The following is a 26,606-nucleotide window of genomic DNA, read 5'->3' on the forward strand; positions in this document are numbered from 1 at the left end:
ACAAGGGTGTGTTCAAAAGTATCATATGCATGTTTGAATATGATGCTGTCATAGTGAATATTATGCAAGCAGACCGAATAACAAGGAGCACATTCTTATCAATTTAAAACCTGTAAATTGCTCATGTTTGTACACCTCATTTGTGCATGTTCATACCCTTTGCTGTTAACGCAGCTAAATAGTTTTAGATAGGTTTCACTGTGCTAGAGTTGGGGGTTGTGAAATATTCATTATATATTTTTTTTTACTTTTTGAGTGTAATGGAGTTAAAAAGGTTGAGAATCACTTTTAGTTAATATTTTGTAAAATTTTGAATGCTTTACTTGTTTTGTTAAAACTTCATAAATCATTAATTTATGTATAATATAATTAAGTTTAATTTCATAAATTATATATTTATGAAATAGATTATAAAATAATAAATTTTGTATTCTATGAAAGTTGTTTTTCCACAAGCAATATGAAAAATTTCAATCAATTATTTCTGCTATTTATTTTGATTTATGCAGTTACATTATGTTTCTGTAACAATTTATAAATCTATTGTTTATTTTTACTTACTGCTTGTTTGGCTTTTCAGGCTGTACCATATTCTAGAGACTATAAGAGGAAATATGAATATTTGAAATCACAGTTAAGAAAGCCAGTAAGTATTAATGTTAATGTATGTTATAGTAGTTATACGGATAACCTTAGATTTAACAAAGTTGTGGCTCATAGACAAGTTGATTGTGGTTCATTGTGTCATAAATTAGACAATTTTTAAATAATTGTCTACATTTTGTCCTAAGTTTATTACTTTTATTATAGTGGGTTTTCTCTGAATACCTGCTTGGGAGATTGGCGATTTTTTTTTATTATGGCTAATAAGAGACAAAAGTGTATGGTTTTTTTTGAAAGGGGGTGCGTTTTCTTTCAGTGAAATAAGCTGCTGAAACTTAATATTTCAATAAGTTTTAGAAAGTAGCAGTTGTATGAATCATTCACATTTTAAATGACTGAAATGTCACTTGAAGATGCATTGGGAACTTGTTCCTCCTGGCTGACTCTGACTCAGCAGTTTTACAACTGTATTTTCTAAATATAATACATTCATAAAAACACCAAAATGTTCAGAAAAATATTCTCTACTCACTAACATTTCTTTTTTTATAATGAATATCTGTAAAATTCTTAATATTCTCACAAACATTAGGATACGAACTCATCGAGGGTCACATGGTACTTGTTACATGATACTATGTAAAGAACGTGACCAGACGTAGTCTTAACAGCCAAACAACTAACAATGATTAGCTTTTTCATCATAACATACCTACTGTTATTGGCTTGAATAAGGAATAGATTTTGGAAAAAATCAAATGGGACAAGATGTTATAAGATATAACATAAAGTCAAAGAGTACTTTGAAACACATTAAATGATTGAAATAAATGTAATAAACCATTTAATACAATAAATTTAGGTTATCTCTGGAATTCTTCTACTTGTATTTTTATATATTTCTGTTTTGATGTCTAGTTTTAATCGTTTACATAGTCTTTATGTTTTATTATTATATTGTAATATAAAAAAAATCTTTTTTTTTATGTAACTAATGTAATTATTATGAAGACTGTTTTTAAAGTAAGGTCTGTTTTGAAATAGAAAGAAAACTGAAAAATGAGAAGAAACTTTATTATGTATGCATAAAAACTAAATTTATTTTTACTGCCTTTCTACTTAGTTGCCTTCAACACATTTCTTACTTTTTCACTAGTTCTTTTTTGTTCCCTCTTCAAGAAATTCTGCTGCTGGTAACTTAAACTATGCACTAATACCATTTTGCAGTTTGTCATCATTGTCAAACCTTTGTGATGCAAGCTGCTGTTTAAGGCGAAGAAAAAGAGAATAATCACTGGAGCTGAGTCTGGGTTCCAAGGTGGGTGATGGAAGATTTTCTAACAAAATTTGTGCAATTACTTCCCATTGGTTAGCACCCACATACATTTGAAAGATGTTTTATGACATGTAATTCACAGTACTTCTGCAATCACAATATATTCAACATGCAGGACCCTTTTTGTCTCAAAGCACAGAAGCCATAAGTTTTTTTACTGAACATTCTTCTTTGAACTTTTTCATTCTTGGGAGATGGTGAATGTTGTCATCGCATTGACTGTTGCTTTGTCTGTACATTTGAATAAGAGATCATCAGGTTTCAGTAACAAGTTAATCAAACAGTTCATCATTTTATTTTTGTAATGTTGTAAAAATCCTTGTGTGTGTTTCTTAACATCTTTGGCACCCATCTGGAGCACAATTTTAATAACCCAATTTTTTTGGTCAAAACTTCATAAATCAAAGATCAGGAAATATCAGCGACAATTGTGACATGAGAATGGCCAGTTTTCTGGAATTTTTTTTGTCACCTTTTTCCTTTTTCAATCCAATCATCTGTTGTTATTAATGGCTGATCACTACATTCTTCACCATACACATTTGTTTGTACTTCTTGAGATGAACTGTCTTACTTTAGCATTACTCTTAATATTTGGCTTGTAAACATCACATACTTGCCTGTGAATTTTGGCTGCAGAATTGCTTTTGGTCGTCAAAAATTGGATTACTCCTCGTAATTCACTCTTGGCAGGATCATGAATTGTACTATTCATTATTAAAGTATGAATATAAAGAACTAAGAATAAAATGACTAACTTACGTTGCTAAAAGCTGAGCTACGCAAGCACCATTTGTCTAAATCATATGTGTATTTATATAGACGGCCAGTTCAAATGGACCTTACTGTAAACATACCGTACCTTACTGTACAACAGCTTTGTATTTATTTTTTTTTGTTATATTGTGTGGTGTAAAATTTTAATGTACATTTTTCAGAACAATGTGCCGAACAAGTTTGAAATAAAAGTTAGTCGAGCTACAATTCTTGAAGATTCATATAGAATTATAAGTAATCCTCAAAAAACAGATGTCTTAAAAACAAAGCTGTGGGTTGAATTTGATGGAGAACTTGGTCTAGATTATGGTGGTCTTGCCAGGGAATGGTTTTTCCTTTTATCTAAAGAAATGTTTAATCCTTATTATGGATTATTTGAATATAGTGCTATGTAAGTAACCGTATTCTTTTGTATATTTTTAATGTGCTACAATATCTTATATTTCCATGATGATCATTAAGACTTTTAGTTTAGTTATCTAACGAGAAAGAAATATTGTAGTGTATGTAAAAAAGTATGGTTTTTAACTTTCTTCAACTAACTGGTTTGTTTCTAACCAAGTTCTGAGCTATATACATAGACGACTGAGTTTACTATTTGTTTATATAGGAATTTTCAGTTAAGTACATAGAGTCTATCTTTAACTCAAAATATTCAGTTTTTTGCTCAAAAATAGAGCAGTTGTGCATTTGTAGGTTTCATCTCTTTTTATTTTTATAATAGTATGTGGGGTCTGTTCATAAAATAACCAAATTTTTTTTTTAATCTTAATTCATTTTACAGATTATTTGTCCTTGACCCCTTCAAAATACACCCCTCCCGTAGTCACACACTTTTCCCAGCAGTGTTTCCACTTTGGGAAGCAGTCCTGGATAGCTTCATTTGTAATGGCTGTTAAGGTCTGTTACAAATTTTCTTTAATAGTCTCAAAACTGTGTCCTTTCATCATTTTTAATTTTGGAAATAAGAAATAATTGCAAGGAGCTAGGTCTGGCATGTAGGGAGGCTGAGGTAGGACAGCCATCTGATTTTTAGCACAAAAGTGACGAATTGGCAAAACTGAGTGTGTGGGGGTGCATTGTCATGGTGAAGAACTGTGAGTTGTCTCGCCACAACTCTGGTCCTTTGTGTGGACTTTTTCATGTACCCATTGTAAAACATCTTGATAGTACAAACAGTTCACTGTTTCATTTTGAGGCAAGAATTCGAAAAGCACAATTCCATTAAACAAAAAAAAAACACAAAACAGAATCACTTTGACATTGAATCAAGACTGATTGCTTTCTTGGGTTGTGGTGATCCTTTGTCAATCCACTCTGATAATTGAACTTTTGTCCAATGTCGTAGCTATAAACCCAGCTTTTGTCTCCTGTTATGATCTTTTGCATGAATGTTTCATCTTCATTGGCTTGTTCAAGAAGTTGCTGACAAACATCCATTCGATGTTCTTTCTGCTGTTTGGTCATCAAACGAGGAATAAACTTTGCTGCAACTTGATGTATGTTCAATTTTTCAGTCAAAATGTCTTGGCATGATCCAATTAAGATGGTAACCTTTTCTGAAAGTTCTCTGATAGTCAATCAGTGATTTGTAAACACCAGATTGTTGATCTTCTGAATGTGGTGTTGAAGTTGAAGGCCTTTCTGGTCGAGGTCATCTTCAATTGATTGATGGCCACTTTTAAATCTCAAAAACTATTTGTAATATTGCATACGATCCAGAACATCATCTTCATAAGCTTGTTCACACATAAAAAATTCTGTGTGAAACTTTTCCCCAGTTTCACACAGAATTTTATGTTGTATCATTGCGCATTACAAAAACACGTTGCACTCAAATAAAAGTAACATGAAAACTAAATGAGATATCAACAACCCAAGAACATGTGCTTACAGAGGAGGTTATGCAGAACACAATGCTGCCAACCACATGTTACTAAATATCTCTGTTGGTGCGTAATTAAAATTGTTTGGTTATTTTCTGAACAGACCTCATATGTGCTTGCTTCAGCTAGGAAAAATTTGAGGTGGGTGACTAGAATGGATCCTTTTGTAGAATTGTCAAACATATACTACAGCCTAGAAAACAGACAAAATGTTCTTTTAGTAACTGTATAAAATTCTCAGTCATTAATCCTGAATCTTTTTAATTTTCAATTATATGTAAAGAAATAAATTATTTTCTATTTAAAAATATGTAATTGTAATGGGAAGTATCATCATATGATGATGAGAGGAGAGATGTGTGAAGTTGGTCACTGGCTTGCTTTTTTACTTAAATTTTTTATTATTATAATCTTTTTAATAATAAATGTATAATTATTTTTTTCTATTACTCTGAAATATGTAAACACAGAAGATTATATTGTAAAATACTCCAGTTGCTGGTTGATGAGTGATGCTGATTCTTGAATGTTAGTCAAAAGAATTACAGAAGTACAATAATTTCCAAGAATAAATTTTTACCTAGCCATTGCAGCAAGAATTAGTTGTAAAAGTTTGGTTGTAGGGAAAATTTTTTATTATTATAATCTTTTTAATAATAAATGTATAATTATTTTTTTCTATTACTCTGAAATATGTAAACACAGAAGATTATATTGTAAAATACTCCAGTTGCTGGTTGATGAGTGATGCTGATTCTTGAATGTTAGTCAAAAGAATTACAGAAGTACAATAATTTCCAAGAATAAATTTTTACCTAGCCATTGCAGCAAGAATTAGTTGTAAAAGTTTGGTTGTAGGGGAAAAGAACCGTCTAATTTCAAAAATGGTTTAATTCCCTAAACTTTTTTAATATTGCCTCCTTCAATAGTATTTTGCTTTGTAATACTGTTGTATATTATTTACAGTGTGTTTTAATAAAAAAAAAATCGATATAGTTTGTGAAAAAAGCAATAAAATCAATTTAATTTAATATTTTTTTCCCAAATTGGTAATGCCATGGATGATAATTGATAATTACATGCAGTTTTGAAATAGGGAAGTTAAATGCTTTCAAGCATCTGATTATAATTAATGAACAACTTATATTAACCGCTGTTCCAAAATTGTTAATTTTCAGGTGTGCGATTTTTAACAGGGGTTATATATATATTTTTTTATAACAGCAGTTGAATGGTCATTCATCAAAATATCCTCTGTAACATCTAAATCAATTTGTATTAATTTAATTTGTATCAATTTGTTTGTTTAAATTGCCAGTATTTTAGGTAAAAAAAATTTACCACTCACATTTATATGTATAAACAATAACTTTGGAAAATTGAAAAACTTAAATTTTAAGGTGTGTATTTTGAATTGATAGGAACAAAAAAAATTATTTTTAAAATCTTATGTCGTCCAGGTTTGGCATAATTATTTACTTTAAAATGCATTTTGGATCATAGGTAGTTAAAAGTTCTATAAGAAGTAGTAGTTAAAAGCTGAGCGTTTTTTTTCAAAATGTACACGATCATCTCTATGTTAGGTTAGAGTTTGTCATTGAGCTGGTGGTTAGTTTCAAAACTCCTCTTGCTTGTTAAGTGAAATATAAGATCAATATATATATATATTTTTCTTTCTTTTTCAATGTATATATGTTAAAATTTCTTTCTTCATTGAAATAATCTATTTTTAAAATAAAGCTAAACTGACTGTTATTTACACACAATCATTTAAAAAAAATTAATTATACTATTATTTATTAAATTTTTTTTAAACAGTTGATAGAAGAATAAAGTTGGGTTTAAATTCTTTCTTTATTTACTTATATTTTTTCTAAAAGGTTTCATTGACAGAAAAGATGTTACTTTAGAATATAAAGTTAATTTCATTCTGTCAGTTGTTACCAGTTACATTAATCCATTAGTTCTTGTTTCGTTCATAAAATTAGTATATAATTTATGATAACATTTTCAGGGATAATTATACTCTTCAGATTAATCCAATTTCTGGGCTGTGTAATGAAGAACATCTCAATTATTTTAAGTTTATTGGCCGGATTGCAGGGATGGCTGTATATCATGGAAAACTATTGGATGGTATGAATGTCTATTATTTGTACTCAGTAAATTTTTGTTAAGAGATTAGTTTTTTATAAACAAGATTTGTTGAAGTAGTATTCATATTTTCCATAGCTTTAAAATATATATATATGGTTTTTGTACTTTCTTAGTAAAAACTGAGAGATTTTCGAGGAAGGATATAGAATTTATTTCCTTACATGGCTGGTGAATGTATCCATAGGTCAGATGGTTCACAGTAATGGTACAAGTCTTTATTTCTGCAATTTCATCAGATTCTATACATATTATGAAAAAGGTTCATTGTTTGAATATTACACACTCATGAGTATGTACCAAATATTATAAAGTACTGTTTTTATTTTCATTTGTTACATTAGAAAAACTGTTGTTTTAATTAATTGTTATTTTTTACAATCACTTGAGGGCGTACAGAGTTACATTTTCAGTACTTTAATTCCCTGCTAAGCTCCTTCATTTATTAATGTAAAATCTCTGATTTCACTGTCTTCTTTTGTCTACATATTATTGTGGAATTTATTGCTGACAGAATTTTAACAGCTGTTGTTAATCAGAGGTTTCAAAATATTTGTTTTAACGATCAGGAATGTGAAAAGGTGGATCAAATATTTTAAAGATAGAATCAGTAATATTCATTATCACCTAAGCAGTTGTCCTTGCCTTGATTCAACTGATCGCAGCACGATCTGGAAACTTGATTTTTGTTTTTGGAATTAAAACAAACATTATATTTTGATTTTTATGTTCTTATGTTCAGGCATTTGGAAAACCTTTCACGGTATATGTTAAAAAGTCCTCAATAAAATACGTCAATTTCACTCATGATTGGAATCATTTAGAAAGTAAGAAGGAAAAATTTTTCCCCATCCTCCTTACTTTCCTGGTTTTGTGTGGTCCTGATGTGAGTTAAACACTCGCAGAGTACAACAAAAATCCAGAATCTGATTTCTGTAAGAAGCTGGAAGGGAGGTAATTTTATAGGTTTAATTACTTTTAGATATAACAAATTGACACGAAAAAATCTAAATATTATGAAAGGTCATGGCATTACATATTGCTTAATAGAAGTTAGTCTGCTGTAAGTTTTAGTTTCATCTTCAAGTAGGAACTTGATAATGAATTCCTGTATTAAAAAACGCCTGTGATTTTTTTGATGAAATGTGTCATTTGGATTTTAGTAAGATGGTAAAGATGCAGTTTACTATCTTACTCAAGATCAAACAACATACTTATAATCAGATGGTTTTGTAATACCTGAATGAATATCTTGAGGAGTAATGTATTTTATTCAATCTATTTCTGATGAAGTTGTGTTTTACTATGTTGCTTTCTTAATATAATATTTTGGTTTTTTAAATTGTTACGAATTAAAAAATTTATTACTATGAGTAATTGGCTCTTATATTTGAATGTGAGTTTAGTCAAAATATGTGTACAGTATTGTAATTGGTTTCTAGTTTAAAGTGTTCATTGCACTTATATTAATTTATGTTACAATATTATTATACTGGTATTACTATAAAAACAGTAATGGCATGTAAGTTTTTAAATCTCAGTTTTAATTCTACAAATTATTTTGTAGTTAATATTTTATTAAAAGAATGCTGCTCTAATGAAGAAGAAATCTTAAAAGATTTTGTATAATACATTTTTTTTCATAATAATTTATATTATGTTTTCATAGTAATTTATATTTAAAATAAAATAACTAGTTAATGTTTTATTTATAATACATCATTGACAATTTTTAATGATTTTTTATAACACATCATTGACAATAATTTGTTTCAGCTTTCTTTATTCGCCCATTTTATAAAATGATGTTAGGAAAACAAATAGATCTTAAAGATATGGAAAGCGTAGATTCAGAGTATTATAATTCATTATTATGGATTAAAGAAAACAATCCTTCTGAATTAGAACTTACATTTGCTGTTGATGAAGATAGTCTTGGACATACAAGTCAACGTGAGCTTAAACCTAACGGTGCAAACATTCCTCTTACTGAAGAAAATAAGGATGAATATATAAAGTAATCTTTTTTAATGTTACTTAATAATTTAATTTTAATTTCTTTTTTAACAAAACTGTAAAACAGTTTATTTCTGTATATCTCATATGTTAATGGTGATGACCATTAGCTTCCTATTAAAAAAAAAAAAAGTTGCAAAAGAAATTCAGTCTCCCAAAATCTTGGAAATTATTGATGTATTTATTTTTTTGTATAGTTACTAAAGTTCAACAATGATAATAATTTGTTTATTATCAAGAAATATCCCCATTTCCTTCAAAACTAAAAAAATAACCATTTTATAAAGTGATGTTAGGGAAACAAATAGTTCTTAAAGATACGGAAGTGTAGATTCAGAGAAGTGTAGATTATATATAATTCATTATTATGGATGAAAGAAAACAATCCTGAATTAGAACTTATGTTTGCCATTGATGAAGGTAGTCTTGGACATACAAGTCTAGATATAAGTTTTTTAAGGATGAATTTATAAAGTAATCTTTTTTTAATGTTATTTAATAATTTAATATTAAATATAAAATAAAACAATTATCAACATCATTGTTTTTGTTGTTGTCCTTACTTGGCTGCAAGTAAACAGAATGTGCTCATGAAATTAAGGTAGAATTCTGGGCATGTTGGAGTTCTGAATAATTTTTCACTTTAGTATTACCAAAGTATGGTATTATGTATTTATCTTAATACTAGGGAAAGCCAAAAATTGGTTACTCACTATGGGTTTCAGCAAGTATGCTAAATGAATTACTGATAATCAAACTTTTCTAGCACGAGACTATGTTGGTTAATAGAAAGTGTAATTTTGCATTTGTAGAGAATTTAGCAGGTTAGTAATTAAATGTTTTTCTTTAAAATTAATCTTAAGATATTTATGACTGTTTTTCTTTAATCGAGCAAGTACTGGTAGATTATTATTATTATTAGAATAATGTGACGATAATAATCTTACTCCAGCTTTTCCTACTTATTTGTTTTTCTACGTGTTTCTTGTTCTGGAAGTTTGCTTTAATGATGAAATCATAGGTAAATTTAATTTCTTTTAATTATCTTATCGTTAAAATGATTTATGAACTGCACTGAAGTATCGATTGCAGATGAGAGATGAATTATCAAAGACTAGTTAATTTTAATTTATTTGTGGGTACAGGAAACTAATTTTCTAAGAAATGAATATATTTAATTTGAGTGAATTTATATGTCTGAGAGGTGAGAATACTTTGTCAGGAATCATAAATGAACAAAAGTATTTAATGATATTTACATTTAAAGTACTGACAGTGTTGTAAAATTGTGATCTATAAATTGTTTTTAATCTTTCAGATTAGTTATAGAATGGAGATTTGTATCGCGTGTACAAGATCAAATGAATGCATTTCTTGAAGGATTTAATGCATTGGTGCCATTAAATTTGATTAAAATATTTGATGAAAATGAGTTAGAACTTTTAATGTGTGGAATTCAAAATATTGATGTTAAAGACTGGAAACAAAATACTTCATATAAAGGCGATTACCATCCTAACCATGTTGTTATACAGTGGTTTTGGAGGGTGAGTAATTATTTCCTGTTATATTTGTACTTATTTTAAATATGAATAATTTGTTGATTTTGCTTAATCCATTGCATGCTAAAATGTACTATTGTCTAATGAAAGAAGGAACTTTTGAGAGGGGCACAAAATCAGGATTATGCTACCATTTTAAATATATTTTTTTTAAATTGCTTTAAAATGTGCTAATCATATATAGATATTACTTTTCATCATTTTTGTGCTGTGAAATTTTAATGTAAATATAATTTTTAAAAAGTTATTTAGACATTTATGATAAATTCAGTTTTATAAAAAAAAAAGATAGAAATTATTATTGTGGTTATGATTATTATTAAATCAGTTATTATTATTATAATGTACAAAGAAGAATGGCGTAATTAATAAAGTAAGCACATATCAGCTACTTTTGTTCCATCTATTTTATAAAATAGTCAGATCAACCTTACTAAAATTACACCAAAAAGAAATATGTTAATCCTTTTTGATTGATGCTGTATAGGCAGTAATTTTTTGTTAGATTTGTATTATATTTCTTGTTTATTCTTTATTTTTATATCAATACTTATTTTTTTACTGCTTTTTGTTATTGATTTTTTAAATATCGTTTAAATTAAATGTTTTATAGGTTGTTCTTTCATTTAACAATGAAATGCGGTCACGACTACTACAGTTTGTAACAGGAACATCTAGAGTCCCAATGAATGGTTTTAAAGAATTATATGGCAGCAATGGTCCACAGACATTTACTATTGAAAAGTGGGGAACACCTGATAACTTTCCACGTGCTCATACATGGTAATGCTTATATATTTTGATATATATATATATATATATATATATATATTGTGTCATTTCTAGAATTATTATATGTTCAGAAGTTTAGGCCAGGTTTTAATGAAACTGTAAATTTTGAATATACAATATTGTAAAAAAAAAAACAGAAAAAAAACATTTAAGGAACAAGTAATGTTTTAAATACAACTTTCAGTAGCCTGTACCATTCTCAGTGTAATGGATGTTATTCATTCTTACATATAATTGTACTTAAAGCTGTGAATTATTGTTAACAAAATGATATTTGTAACCTAAATATACAAGATATATTCAGAAACTAAGTTCTGTTTTTAAACATTGCTGCTGCAGCCCTGTGATTGCTATTTTATGTTCACGTGCTAAGTTGCCTGATATGTTGAGAATTATTTTAAACCATACTTAAAGTTGTTTAATTTGTATGCTTCTCACTGTATGAATATAATATTTAAAAAAAATTAAGACGCCTGCCATATGTGGTATTTGATCTGTATTCAATGAGTGATTCATTGCTATGAAAATAGGTACAATTGTTTAATGTAGGATGCTAAAACGTCCATACAATAGACATAATAGAGCATTAATTGTTTTTGATTTCCAATGATTGATCTATGCAATTTATAACAGGATTAAAGAGAATAGATGATTACAATTGCATGTCTTCCCATGCACTTTCTGGAAATTTCATAATCATTGTATCTGAGAAATTAAATCATCAGAAATTGTGTGCACATTGGGTGCTTAAGATGTTCATAGAAAATCACAAAATGAAACATTTGGGCAGCACATTGAATTTTTTGATTTTATATAGATAACTAGGCAATGACTTCTTGAGTCGTATTGTCTCTTGGAACAAGATATGAGTATTGCAATGTCTGAAATGAAATGACAATCTGTGGAATAATGACATACTTCGTAGGCTAGACTGAAAAATGCAAGCCAATATTTTCTACTAGAAAGATCTGTGCCCAGTGTTTTGGGACAAAAAAGGAGTTTTCCTTGTTGACTCTGGCTGAAGGCTGCACAAACAATAGTGATGTCTGTTTTGAAGTGCCAAAAAAATTGTGTATGCAATCCAAAACAAGTAATGTGGATTGCTTACCCGGGGTGTGTACGTGATAATTTGATGTTGAAGGAATAACAAAAAAGTTAAAATTTTTCATATTACTAAAGTTATAGGAGCAAGTTCAACATTAGAAGGGATTCATGTAATATAAAAGTATATACTTGTGGTTGTTCATTTGTATCATTTCAATAAAAAACATAGGTAACAATGTAGTAGTTTATAAAAACCTCTTCAAAATGTGTAATAACAATTTTTCTATTTTCATTACCTATTTTAAGTATATCCGGGAGTGGTGTAATTGGAATAGAGCAATATTCATCTTGTTCTTTCCCTTTCATTTGTAACCTTGTTATATATGTATCCTTATTTTTTTTGCAGCCTTATTGTAATATGTATCTATTTTTTTTTAATAAGAAATTTTTATTTTGCTTTGCAGGTGTAGATTATATGTAAGATTCTTTAAACAGTTGGTTTTTTAAGGTCATCTAATAATATTAATCCATGAGTGATCATAATATCATGTTTTAAATGTGAATTTTTAATTTATATTACTACATATTTTAAGGTTATGATCCCCATCATCAGACTGAAATTGTCACTTACATTGAGTTCATTGTAAATTAGAAAAAATAAAATTAATAAATAAGTAGGTACTATAGTAATTATTTATTTGTTTTGATTTTTAATAACTTAAACACAATTAACTCTGAATGAGCGATACAATTTTAATATGTAATGAGGCTGTTGTAACCTTGAAATACACACTTATACTACTATCAAATGAAGTTGTAAGATGGCTCCAAAAAATAAAGTAAATTATTATATGGCATATATCTATATTTATCAAATACTGTGGATTTTTCTGTTAAGAGATTTTTTCTATTTATCTTATAAAAAATTTAGCACTTTGTTATTTGACTTCAAGAATTTCTTTTTCATTAGGGTGTAATGTATTTCAGGTATGCCTAATTTTAAGATTTTGTGCTTTTCTGTGTTTATGAGTAATGAATTATCATCTACAAGATACACTTGTACAGGATTACCATTTGTTTATTTCTGTTAAAATTATAAAACAGCTTACAATCTGTAGGAATAAGAATTTTGTCATGTTATATGGATTTTTCCCTTATTTATTTTTTATGTTAATTGGAACTGTATTTGATATTTTTAAACCAGTTACAAAATTGTATTTAGTAAATGGGGAAATCTTCACTAAAGCATTATTGTTGAATATATTGAAAGCCTGTTGTAAAAAATGACCTTGAATTAAAAATAAAAAGTTTAAATTATTGATTTTTTTTTACATTTTGCTATATAGAAAATATCCTAGTTAAGGGAAAACTTTGAATTAATGGAAAATTAGAATTTTTGGTTTTGCACTTTAATAACAAAATGTTTTTTAATGTGCACTGTTGTATATTATTATTGAATCTTTAACTCCTCACTAATTTCTTTTGTTTTGTTTCAGCTTTAATAGACTTGATCTTCCACCATATGAAAGTTATCAACAGCTGAAAGATAGATTAATAAAGGCAATAGAAGGTTCCCAAGGCTTTGCTGGTGTTGATTGAGTAAGTTTGTCTATTGTTATTGATGCAAGTTTAATATTAAGACCATTGATACTGAAGAATGGAAATTGAGTTTATAGTGTCATGACTGGTAATGTGTGTCTGCTAAGTTGTAATTTTCTGTTTAAAATCCTATTGTAACTGTTACTATTATAACCTTTATTATTTCTGTAATTTGTATTTTTTTTTTGTAGCTGCTATGGAACCTTTATTTTTGTTTATTAGCTTTCAGGGTCTAAGAAGTTTTGTGCTGTAACTTATTATATCAACGAGTATTATTATAATTTCTACTGTTTTACCTGATTTGGAAGGAGTGTAATGCATATATTTGGTAATTTAGCATCTAAACAACACCTCCATATTTTGCCATCTTTAGCTAGATTAACTTGTTGTAATATTTATAGTTTTCTTTTGTTGTAAGTAAAACTATCTATTTTGTGAAATTAAATTTTGGTGTGCAAATGATGTTAATTACATGTATGAAAACTGACCAATGTCATTATATATACTATGTTGTGAGGATGTATTTTTGTTTGCTCATCTTTTATTATTGTTTGAAAAACTTAACAAAAAAAAGCCAACTCACTACAGCTGAAAAATAATTAACCAGTTTGTTGAAAAAAAGTAGAAAAAACAGATGTGATCTATATAATGACTACAAAATGAAGTTGGATTTATTACAGCCTAGATTTGGCAGTGCGTTTTTCAGGAGCAACAATGTAAAATTTTGTGTGAAACTGGGGAAAACTTTCACAGAAACCTTTCAAGTTTTGAAACAAGCTTACAGAGATGATGCTCTGGGCTGTACACAATGCTGCGAATGATTTTCACAATTTAAAAGTGATCATCAATCAGTTGCAGATGACCGTTGACCCAGAAGATCTTCAACTTCAGCTGATGACACACATGTTCAGAAAATCAACGATCTGGTGCATTCAGATTGCCAATTGATTGTCAGAGAACTTGCAGAAAGGGTTAGTATTCGATTGGATCATGCCATGACATTTTGACTAAAAAATTGAACTTGCAGCAAAAGTTTGTTCCTAGTTTGATGACCGAACAGCAGAAAGAACATCAAGTGGACAATTGCCAGCAGCTCCTTGAACAAACCAATGACAATGAAACATGTATGCAATGGAGTGTAATGGGAGATGAAAGCTAGGTTTATGGCTACAACATTGAGATAAAAATTCAATCATCAAAAAATTGCACATTACAATAATCACTACTAACAAGCATGTTGCACTGAAATAACACGAAAACTAAACAAAATATCAACAATCTAAGAACGTGTGGTTACAGAGGAGGTTATGCAGAACACATTGCTGCCGACCGCATGTCACTAAATATCTCCATTGGTGCGTAATTAAAAACATTGGTCTTTTTTTGAACAAACATCGTATATACACATACATATATATATTTGTATATACATTTACATATACGCACACGTATGTGTGTTATATGAAATATAAACCACCAAAACACAGTAATTAGATAAGTTAAACTTGCCATATTAATTTCCAAGAATCAATTTTCTTGGCATCCTGCATTTTCAGTTAGTGTCAAATTTTATAATTAGATTATAATATAATTTGTTTAAAAAAAATTGTTTTAATTTTATTTTAGATTCTTGTTTTGAAATTTTTAATATTATTAATGCATTTACAAATTTTTCTGTCCAGTACTGAAATTTTATATATATATTTATATACTTGTATTAAATTAACCACCTACTACAGAATATTGAGATAAGATATGTCTTCATCTCAATATTCTGTACCTTAATTTTATGTCTTACCTTAATTTTTCATGAAAGTATTTTTACAGGATCATGCATTTTTAGACATAGTTGAAATAATTCTGTTGGATAATAAAGTTTTAAAAATAAAAATACTAAAATAATAAAAATTGGGTATTAACCTAGACGAGTGCTGCTATCTGTTACAGATTTTATGAGACTCCTCTTTGTCAAACGCTGTCTGATGATTTATCAAATTGAAATTTTGTTTGAATTTATAGATAAAAAATTTTTAAATAAATAATATTTTAATAAATAATAAATTTTTAAAACTTAACAGTATTAGTTTTAATGATAATGAAAAATTAATAATCTATTACTAATGCATTTGAATTAAATTTATTTGATAATAAAATTAACATTGTTGTAGATTCTTAAATAAATTCCAAAAGATTGAATCCTATAGATAAGGAAGAATTACATTTTATTAGCTACAATATCAAAAAGATTAAAAATACAAAATTTACTAATATACCATTTATCAATAAACAAATAATTTACCAATTAAGAGACAAATTAAATACAAACAATCATTTAATAGTAAAATTAGATAAAACAAATACTGGTTTTTATGAAAGTTCAGAAATATAATAAATTAATAAAAAGAAGCATTACATTATTAAAAACTAAATTAAAAAAGTAACCAAGAAGGTCAGAAATATATGTCAACAGTATTATTTTGAATTTTATAACAGATATTAAACATAATAAAATACTGTAAGTATGGGATTTCCACTATCGGCAACTATGTCAGAAATATATTTACAGGACTTTAAGAGTAAATTAGTACATGGTATCATTCACATTTATAACATTTTAATGTAGACACTGTATGAAAATTTAATAGTATTAAACAAATTAAATTTTTATAATGAAAATCTAAAGTTCACATTTGAAATAGATAATAGAATGTTAAATTATTTAGATGTCAATTTTGAAGTAAACAAGGAAAACTAAATTGAAGCATCAGTATATAGCAAACCTATGCCTAATAATGGAATGATTCATAAAAAATCTTAACACCTTTGGTCTCATTAAATTAACACTTATACATTTATAATTAATAGAGCAATCAAATAACAAAGAAAAGTTATATAATAAAATAAACATCATAAAACATATAGCAGTTGAAAATGGATGTAGTACTACTTTAATTAATAATATTTATAAAAAAACAATTATCAACACAGTAACAAAATTACTACCTTACAACTAATACATAATAAAACACGAAAGAGTGAAAAAAATAAGTATTTATACCCTAATAATATCAGTGAAAATATTACTAAAATGTACAATAAAGAAATATTTTAAAAACAAAGACAATAAATAATAAAAAATAAACAATCTGAGTGGAGTTTATATAATTAAATGCACTGATGGTGATTTCTTGAACATAATAGAAATTGCAGAAGTAATAAATTAGATTTATCAATATGGCAAACCATCTAATAAACAATAAACATTATATTTCTGATATTAACATAGATTTAGAAATCAATAAAGATGACATAAAATCAAAAATATTGTATACATAAATATAAGTCTTATAAAAACTGCAGCAGATAGCCACACTTGTAAAAATTAATAAGCAGTTTTCATTATTTTAGGATTTTAATTTTTTAATTTTTAATATGCAATAATGGAATTATTTCAATCATGATTTGAGGATGCTGGATCCCATGAAAGTACTTTCATGAGGGATTAAGGCAAGATATATGTTATCTCAATATTTTGTACTATGTGGTCTATTTAATAGAATTTAAATATAATTCAGTGGTATAAAGGAATAATATGAATCTTAAAAAATTAATTTCAGTAAAGTGTCTGTCTGTCTGTGTGTGTGTGTGTGCATGTACGTGTGCGATTAACTAACCTCAAGTACTGCCCTGAGATTTTTTGCTTTATTCAGTTAGGGAGAAGCTGTGGTTTATGTGAGCTGCTCTGTTTCTACATTAGGCAAATTTGATTTTGGTGCTAATTCAGAAGTTTTTTGAGTTATACGTTTATACAGATAGTTACAAAATTATTATTTGCCCTTATTCTTGACAAGTTGAAAAATGAGTTAATTTCACTGTAATGCAATGCAAATTGTCAAGGAATTTAGTAATTATAAAGTAAGATAGTAATTCATCAACCCAATCTTCTAGCTGTAAGTGGAAAGAAGTGAAATAAATTAGTCAGAACACTGTGATTTTATGACTCAAGGTTGGCTTGAAGGCCAATTTTTATGATAATTAAATGCATTTGAGTGACAAAATATTAATAATTTAGTTATTTTACTGTTTTCAATTTATGAAAGTTAATAATATATATTATTATTAAACCCTGGTATTCAAATGAGAGAAAGTATATTTGCTTTATGTTTACCCTGAAATTCAACTAGTGAGGTTTTGACTATTCTTAGATTTTTTTGGATTATAAAAAAATTCAGTGATTATTTTGTCCCATGAAGTATTTTATTATGTAATATTTTTTTTCTTGTTGTAGAATGTTTTGCTGTCAAACAGAGGATTTCTCAAATCATGCAATATTTCTTCAGGTAATAGCTAGTTACTTAAAAATTTAGCTATTCTATTTTTTGTGACCTAAAATGTAATTTATGTTGTTTTGCTTAGATTAATAGAATTTTGTAGTATTTTGTTAACCAGTACTTTAGCTTACATTGAATAAGTGGTGTAATATGTCACAAGGAAGTATATACTAGATATAAATTATTACATAAAATCTATATGATGTAAAACAATGTAGTTCTTCTCTGCCATTTGTTTTTTTATGTAAAGTTTTTTCCTAATCTTTTTTATGTAAATGATTTTTTGGAACATTAAATTCCATCCAAACTAAAAATATTTCATGGGAGTGCTTGTAAAGCCATAAAAATTGAAAATATCACTGTCCAAAAATAATTTTCATTATTATAACCTCTTTTGTTATTTAAAATGTTAATTCTACTTGAAACATGTACTGTGGAAGAACAGCTTGCTGTGATAAGATTTTTATTTTCTAAAGGTGTAAAACCAACACACTTTTACATTTGAAATTCACTTGTGGATTTTAAGACAGTATGGTAAAAAGTGTATTCTCATGCAAATATTTATAAGTGGGTTGAATACTTTAAATTGGGCAGAAAATGTTCCTCTGATTTTCATTTTAGCAGAAGACTGATGGAAGTTTCAACTGATTCTTTGCAAAATCACATTAATGATTTTATACACCAGGATGGAGACAAAAATTTTTTAAATTTTTAGTTTGAGTATTGGTACTCATTCATCCATAATGAATTACCGCTGAATTACTATAAAACATATTCAAAGTGATTTTGAGACGTCGATTAAAAATCACAAAGACTCTTGAATTCATATTTGTATGGAATTTAAATAACAATTTTTAGTAAGAGGTAATGGTTTTGTAACTCGCATAATAATTTGTGATAAAATTTAATTCATCATTTAGAGCTGCTGAAATTCAATCGATTATGGATTGGAATCATCTGAGTTCACTTCCAGGAAAAAATTCAAATCCTATGCATCAGCAGATAAAGTGATGGCAACAGTGTTTGGAACAATGAAGACCCAATTTATTGAGATTAATTGGAAGAACAGTGTACAATCAACAGTGAGTACTATTGTTACGTGCTGCAAATCAAAGTGAAGTCTGCAAATAAGGAGGAAACATCGTAATTAACTATTAAAGATGTAATTCAATTCTTCTGCATGATAACGCTCGCCCCATACCGCTCAAATGATATGAGAAATTATTTAAAAGTTAGGTCAGAAGGTGTTGCCAAATTTTCGCCGTACATTCCCAATCTTGCTCCATCAGATTTTTTTTGTTTATTCCTTTCAAAACGTTTTTAACGGGACACCAGGTTCAGAGACAAAGAGTAGATCAAGAATGGGGCATAAGAATGACTCGGACACCAAGGTTAATTAATAATTTTTTACTACTGGAATAAGAAAACTCTCAAAAAGATTGGTCAAATAATTAAATACAACTAGGAATTATTTTGCAAAGTTGAGTAGATTTTCATTGTCATTAATTAAATAATTTTTCTGTAGTCATATTTCTTTTTAATTATTTAATGATCCTCATATTTTTATTGTAAATACTATATTCCTCATGTTATAAGATTATCTATCGTTGTCTTGTAGGTTCTTCTCTGGTCATTCTTTGCACCTTTATCAATATATTTTTCATTACGCCAAATTAATACAGCTGAAAATGAATTTCTTTGTTTCAAGCAATTCTAGTGTTCTTCTCTTGATCTGTTATTTCTTCTGCTGCTGCACATCTTCTTACCTTGTATATTCTCATTTATTTTCACCACTTTTTTACTGTCTTCTGTACTCTTCAATGTACTCGCATACATTTTTCCCTTTCCTTTGTTCAGGTTTGTTTTTTTCATATATAGTTGGCGTTTATTTGTTATTAATTTACACCAAAAAGTAATTTTCAATGAAGAAAAGTGGAGATTATAAAAAATTCAGTGCAGTATTGTTTACTGGTAGGTTAATACTTTTCTTGAAAATAAATATAGTAATACAAGCTGTATCAGGGCAATTCTTTTGAGATATCCATTAAATTCACAAAAGAAATTGTATTAATATATCTTAAAAGAGACCCTTAACAGTGTAAAAGAATTTCTTAACTCTTTGTGGACAAAAGTCAATTACATTTGATCAGCTTGCATGACCTAGAAAGGCATGAATAATTTAATTTACTCCTGAATGCGTATAAATGAAAAATGTTTCCTCTATGGATGTATTGAAATTTATTTACTTACATGAAGTATATTTAATATAAATATTTATAATGAAGTAAAGTTTATTTATTTAAATGTAGTAAAATTTATATGAAAAAAAAATTGTGTATGCATGTTTTTTGTTTAACAACAACAAATGTTTTTTGTTTGTTGTTGTTATGCTAGAATATTTTTTCTCGGTATTTTACAAGTAAATATTTTCTTAATTTCTAAGTTTAGGTCTGCTTTTAAAAAAATTCAAATTATTATTTATTACATAGCTTTTATTCAACTATGAATTACTAAATGCTATTAATTTCACTAATATTTAAAATGTACACAGTTTATGTTTCACAGCAGTAAAAGTCTGTACTTAGTAGTGAAAAAAAAAAGGTTTCACCTAATTGTTAAAGATAAATTACTGATTTATTTTTTCTTTATTATCCTAGAGAGTTAAACAAATTATAAATCAATTTAATTTTTTGCTGATGATTTGTGTATTGGAGAATTTTATTAATTTCTATTCTGTCCTCAGATAGCTAAAATTGAAATTAATTTCCGTTATGTGTCAGTCTTTTAAAACCGTCTCCAATTGCATACCAGACATTCCATAACACTATGATCTGGGTGATTAATTTTTTCATGAAAACCTGATTTGTGAAATTCATATAAATATAGAAATGAAAGAACTAAATGAAATAAAAAAAGGGCAAAAATCATGCGAGATTCAATACATAGATTATGTATATATATATTTTTTTTTTATATTTATGTTATCAGTACTATTATTTTTTTTATTGGTTGGGTAATTTATTAATAAAACATGTTGTTTCAGGTTCCCTCTTTATAAGACCTCACCAGTTTCCACTTTCGACTGAAAAAAAAAGGTGATAAAGGAGGATTGTTAATTAAATAAAAGTATTTAATCGTTATCATATTGTTCTTGAATAATACAATTATGTAAATTTATTATATACATTATATTATGTTAATTAGTATCTTTCTATAAAAATGTGCATATAAAATACATATTTATAAATATATATATATATATAAAATATCACTGTACATAATGATATATTTAAACATTCCCATTAAATAATTGTATATATAAGTACTTAAATGATGAATACATTTTATGAATAATCTTTTGAGATAAAAAAAAGTTTTATTACTTATGATTAATATCATTATCGTTAATATTATTACTACTATTGTCGATTATCATGCACATATTTTAATATATCAGTGAATTTTAAAATGTAACATTTGTGTAGCTATTACTGAAACTTTTATTTTATGCCTTGAACTTATAATGAATGCTTTTTGTTATCGTCATTCATTGCCATTATAATTACAAATCGTTTTATTATTCTTTCATTAAAACTTTTAATTTCTCTTGTGATTATATAAAGCATATACCAACTGTTAGTATAAGTTTTAAATTTTGAATAATTTCATTTATTCTTCTGTTTTTTACTTTTCTATTATTTTCAGTTATGTTATTTCACTTTATGTTGTTCTTAATCCTTTTCTATTTATTTTTTAAAAATTGCTCGATTCTAGGTAAATAAAAGTTTAATTTTTTAGATATTACATAAATAACATTGATTTTATGTAATAAATAAAAAGACGTAATAAATATTCGTTATGCTTTCACTCAAACTACTGTGAAAATATTATCTTTTGTTTGTTGATTTATTATATCTTTTTCTTTCGTTTAATAATTTGTCGTTCATATTTCCATAATTAAGTTATTTTTATCATAAGGAATCGTGATGAATAAATTTCAGTTGTTTTTTACATTTTGTTTTTAAAGTATTTTGAGATTTTCAATGTAATTTTAACTTTCAGTTGGTAATAAGTCTGTTTTACTCTTACAATAACATATATATCTGTAAAACACTTTTTTTAGCAATTATTTTTATTTAGTCTTTAATTATTTGCTGTTAGAATAATTTTTTTGTGATTTAATGATGTTTGTACTTTTCTCATTGTTTTACTATATATTTCAGGAAGCATATAACTATTGTTTTGATTTGATGTATAAGACTTATTATTATCATATTAAAATTTAAATTTCAATTAGGCATGAAGATTCTGAAAAAAATATAAACTTTACTCTATTTTGTTTTTATTTACAATACAAAAACTTAATTATAAAATTACTATATATAAAATAAATATTTATTTGAAAATTGCTTATAGAATGTTTATGTAGATGTAGATGATGCTTATTTTAATTCCGTTAACACTTATTTCCATTATAAATTCTATTTAGAAATTTTATTTGTGAAAAATTCACAAAAATTGTACATATAATAAATTGAACAATATTTTATTTCTACTAATAACTATGTATTCAAAAGAAACATTTTTATATTAATGAATTAGTGTTATTCCTGTTTTTACATCCCATTTTGTTTTGAAATTCTGTACAAAAATTTGTTAAGGTTCAATCTTTCTGCAGAAAGATTGAATGAATTTGTCAACAGTTAAAATTTATTAACTGTTTATATTTATATCAATAACATATACAGCCAATCACTTTACTGACTGTAAAATCAATAACCTACGCGAATATCTGAACACAATCAGGAGCAACCTCCACATCTTTCATTACATGTTTCGGATGTGTAGGTTGATATTATTTTATTCTTCCCTCTTTCTGTAATTATCAAAGTTTTACTACATTTTTGAAAGTTGATGTAGAGAGTGTTCTGTTAATTTAAGTGAAGCTCCGGCCTTTCACTTTTTCACAAGGTTTGCTGTTGCAATAGCTATAAAACAAGAGCGTCTTGTTGAAGAAACATTTGTTGTGGGTTAGTTATGTTTGTCAAATTTCACAGAAATGTGTGACATTTCTCAGAAAATATTTTTATGTTTTATAATTACTATCTTGTCTAATTACCTACATGAATGTTGGTAATTGAAATAGATAAATAACATAATGCAGTCTAGTTTTTTGCAGAATTTTTTGGTTTGTGTTTATTGAATTTAATGTCAATGATTGAAAGAGCCCACAAGCAACTAATTTGATTTTTTGAATGATGGAATTTCAAAGTGAAAAACTTGTCACTTTGAGTGAGGTGCACGAAGTAATTTTTATTGTAGTTTTTGAGGAAGTTGCAAAAACAAACTATTTTAATGTTTAACATGTTTAATCATAATAAATTTTGAAATAACTTGAAAATATTTAAGATGTGTTTGCTGACAATAATGACTTGCTTTTTTTGGGTTTGTGGTTGTTTGATTTTCAGGATTAATCAGGTTTTTGATCAGTTCTTCTCTGTTAAAAAGTTGTTTATTCTGATGAATATAAGGTAATAAAATATAGTAAGTAGCCTTCTCTAATAGGTTGATTAGGTAAAAATTGCTACCCTAGAAATTTATTACAAATTTTATTGTAAAATGAAATACTTTTATTTTGAAATTTTATAATTGGTTTACATAGATTGAAGCACTTTTAAATAGAATTATAAAATTCTGACAAACGTAAAAACTAATTAAAGTTGTAATCAATACAGTTTCCTGTCTTGAATTAAATTCAGGGAATTTCCTTTTTTAAGTTTAATACATAACAAAAAAAGCAATTTTTCTTTAATTTGAGGAAACTATTCATCAACTAATAAATTATTATTACTACCAGGTATACATTTTGTTAGAGGTGTGTGAGTTAGTTGAGTTTTATCTTTTTTTCATCTTCTCTAATAGTTTCATATCATTATCAATTATCTACATTTTTATAATCATTGTAAAGATATGATGCATGTGCATCTATGAGTTATTAATAATCTTGATTTTATAAATAGAATTTGTTAATGTTTTTTTGCATGTGTACAAAAAAGAAAATTTGACAAAGGGTTGTGTAACTTTCTGGCTTCGGTTCTGACAGATTTTCATTTTGAATATGCCATATGGGTTTTAAAAATTAATGGCTTAATTGTGCAATATTTTGAGTACTATTGAAAAAAGATCAAAATGTACAATAAAAAAAATTTAGCTCCAATTTGACTTCCTTCATCAAATTATATTTTTACCTTAAAAATTATGCTATATTAACTCTCCATTTGTCATGACTATGAAGATCACGCTGTTGGTCATGTGTTAGATTTTTCTAACATTACTAGAGTGATCGCTTCTCCTTGATTTTTTTAATTTTTTTTTTTATAAGCTTTTATTTTTATGAATACATCATTTTTTTTATTTTTGACATTTATTTCATTTTTACAACATAAGTAAACTTATGCAATTACATTTATTAAAGCCAAGATATAAGTAAGTAATTATTCAAATAAATGTAAAAAAAGTATAATAATATCTAGTACAAAGTGAGTTAATTTCAATACAATAATACAAATTTTATTTACTAAGGGAAATATATATGATTAACTGAATATTTAACGAATTAGGTATAAAAATTTAAGATAGCGTTTATTACATAATGAGCTAGAAAAAAGTATTATATAAAAATTTGTTACAGATTACTTTTAGGAATAGTATGAATCACGTTGACTGCATTCTTGGGAGATGTATTTTGTTTCGCCTGTGTGTTCTTTACAAATATACTTCATGCATGAGTCACATTTATGACCTGTAAACCAGTTTTTTCTTTTGGGGCAGAAATCACATCTTTGTTTTTTATTGCTTCTTGTCTGCGAAGTCGTTACACTTGATGCAGCTACAGAAGGTAGAAGAAACATACTGATTTTTTGCTGCAAAATTATAGATAGACTTGGAATTGTGGCTCTTTTCATCATGTGCTAATTAGTGAGAGCCTTTCCCAATTCTTTTCAGGTAATTCTTTCAGCTGACTTTTTCCCCTTGTCGTCGTCGTAAATAATTTTAGCATTTATACCTCCAATATTCTGTAACAAACAAAATATAGTGAATGACTGACCACCTGTTATGATCCTAGTTACAGAATATTTTGATTTCATCTTGTCAACCACATCTACTCTTCCTTTAGTCAAGTTGTAAAAATATATAACTTCTAGTTTTAAATCCACACCACTTTCTAAGTTTATTTCATCATTGTTGTAAAAAGTTGATAAAAGAATAATGTTTTTGTTCTTTTTCAGAACGGTACAAGTAAATATTTATTTATGTCTTTGCCATTAGCAAACATGCTGGATTTTAGCTGCCCCATTTTAATGTCTGTGCAAAGCTCTTATATTTTCTAAGAGTTCCAACAAATGTTGTTCTGCAATTATACAAGAACTTGTTTGCCAAGGACACCAATGTAAAATAATTATCTAAAGTAACAGTCTGGCCACAACCAAGTAAATGTTTCAAAATATATTTCATAACATTTTTTGCATCATAGGTAGATTATAAGGACTGTTGGGTTTTTTCCCAGCGTACACAACATAAGTATAGAAAATTCTGGCATCTATAGTAGCATATATTTTTATGCTGTATTTGGCTGGTTTTTTGCCCGTGTACTGCTTAAACTTACAAAGATCACAAAACTGTTCAAGTATCTCATCCACTGTGTTACATATTCTCCAACATAATAACTCTTTCTGCAGTTCTTGGTGAAACTTTCCAGTAACAATCAGATTGGCTCTAAATTATCTGTTTTACTTCTTTGTATTCTGCTATGAATATCATCAAAGTGAACTGCTCGGAGAAGTTTATGAAAATGACATTGTGATATTACTGCAGAATAAACTGATGATGACATGTTGTTGGGCCACAATTCTGAAGTGTTCAAGTGACTACTCTTTTGGGAACTGGCTACATAAAAAATTCCAATGAAGGCAACTATTTCATCGACATCGGTGGGTAAGCAATCTTTCTCACAGTTAGTAAAATTGCGTATCTCTTTTAGTTTTTTATTTGTACACAGAACGATAAGGGATATCATTTCTTCAGTAAAAAACAATTTTCAACTATCTACAATTGTTTTGGCATTTTTAGTGACATTTTTCACATCTGGTAGTTATGTAACAATATTTTGTTTTCTCGTCTTCATATATGGTTCACTGGTTTATACGCATACCATGAAGTTTATTATATTTTTTAAAAATGTAGGTTTGTTAAGCTTATTAGAATGAGTGTTTGTTCTTAAAATATATTTAATTTCTTCTACAATATCCACATCTAGTTTCCCCGGTTTCTTCTTCACTAGCAGACTGTGTTCAGTATTTGTATTGTGGCCACTGCACTCAGTTATGACATCTTCGTAATCTGATTCTTTCCTTAATACTAAAATTCTTTTATTAAATTGATCGTATGACATTTTGAAGGACTGTTTTCAATATTTTAATGGTCAAACTAAACATAAAAGTTTACA

General features: G+C 27.2%; 1 protein-coding gene across 4 annotated transcripts in view; it reads left to right on the forward strand.

Moving 5' to 3' along the window:
* The window catches only part of Nedd4 (E3 ubiquitin-protein ligase Nedd4), a 137,851-nt gene extending 115,211 nt beyond the window's left edge, over positions 1–22,640 (forward strand). For 2 of the 4 annotated variants that reach the window (XM_075360266.1, XM_075360267.1), the window contains exons 13-21: positions 581–646; positions 2,878–3,107; positions 6,617–6,738; positions 8,533–8,773; positions 10,091–10,319; positions 10,948–11,117; positions 13,667–13,769; positions 18,058–18,109; positions 21,144–22,637. In XM_075360266.1, the coding sequence (XP_075216381.1) occupies positions 581–646; positions 2,878–3,107; positions 6,617–6,738; positions 8,533–8,773; positions 10,091–10,319; positions 10,948–11,117; positions 13,667–13,769 (1,161 nt within the window). In that variant the 3' untranslated portion in view covers positions 18,058–18,109; positions 21,144–22,637. Of the gene's footprint in view, positions 1–580; positions 647–2,877; positions 3,108–6,616; positions 6,739–8,532; positions 8,774–10,090; positions 10,320–10,947; positions 11,118–13,666; positions 13,770–18,057; positions 18,110–21,143 lie in introns of all 4 variants that reach the window. The other 2 variants (XM_075360268.1, XM_075360269.1) reach the window with 2 other exon arrangements.
* The last annotated feature ends 3,966 nt before the right edge of the window (positions 22,641–26,606 follow it).

The sequence above is a fragment of the Lycorma delicatula genome, chromosome 3 (genome assembly GCF_047948215.1).
Source record: "Lycorma delicatula isolate Av1 chromosome 3, ASM4794821v1, whole genome shotgun sequence".
Lineage (NCBI taxonomy): Eukaryota > Metazoa > Arthropoda > Insecta > Hemiptera > Fulgoridae > Lycorma > Lycorma delicatula.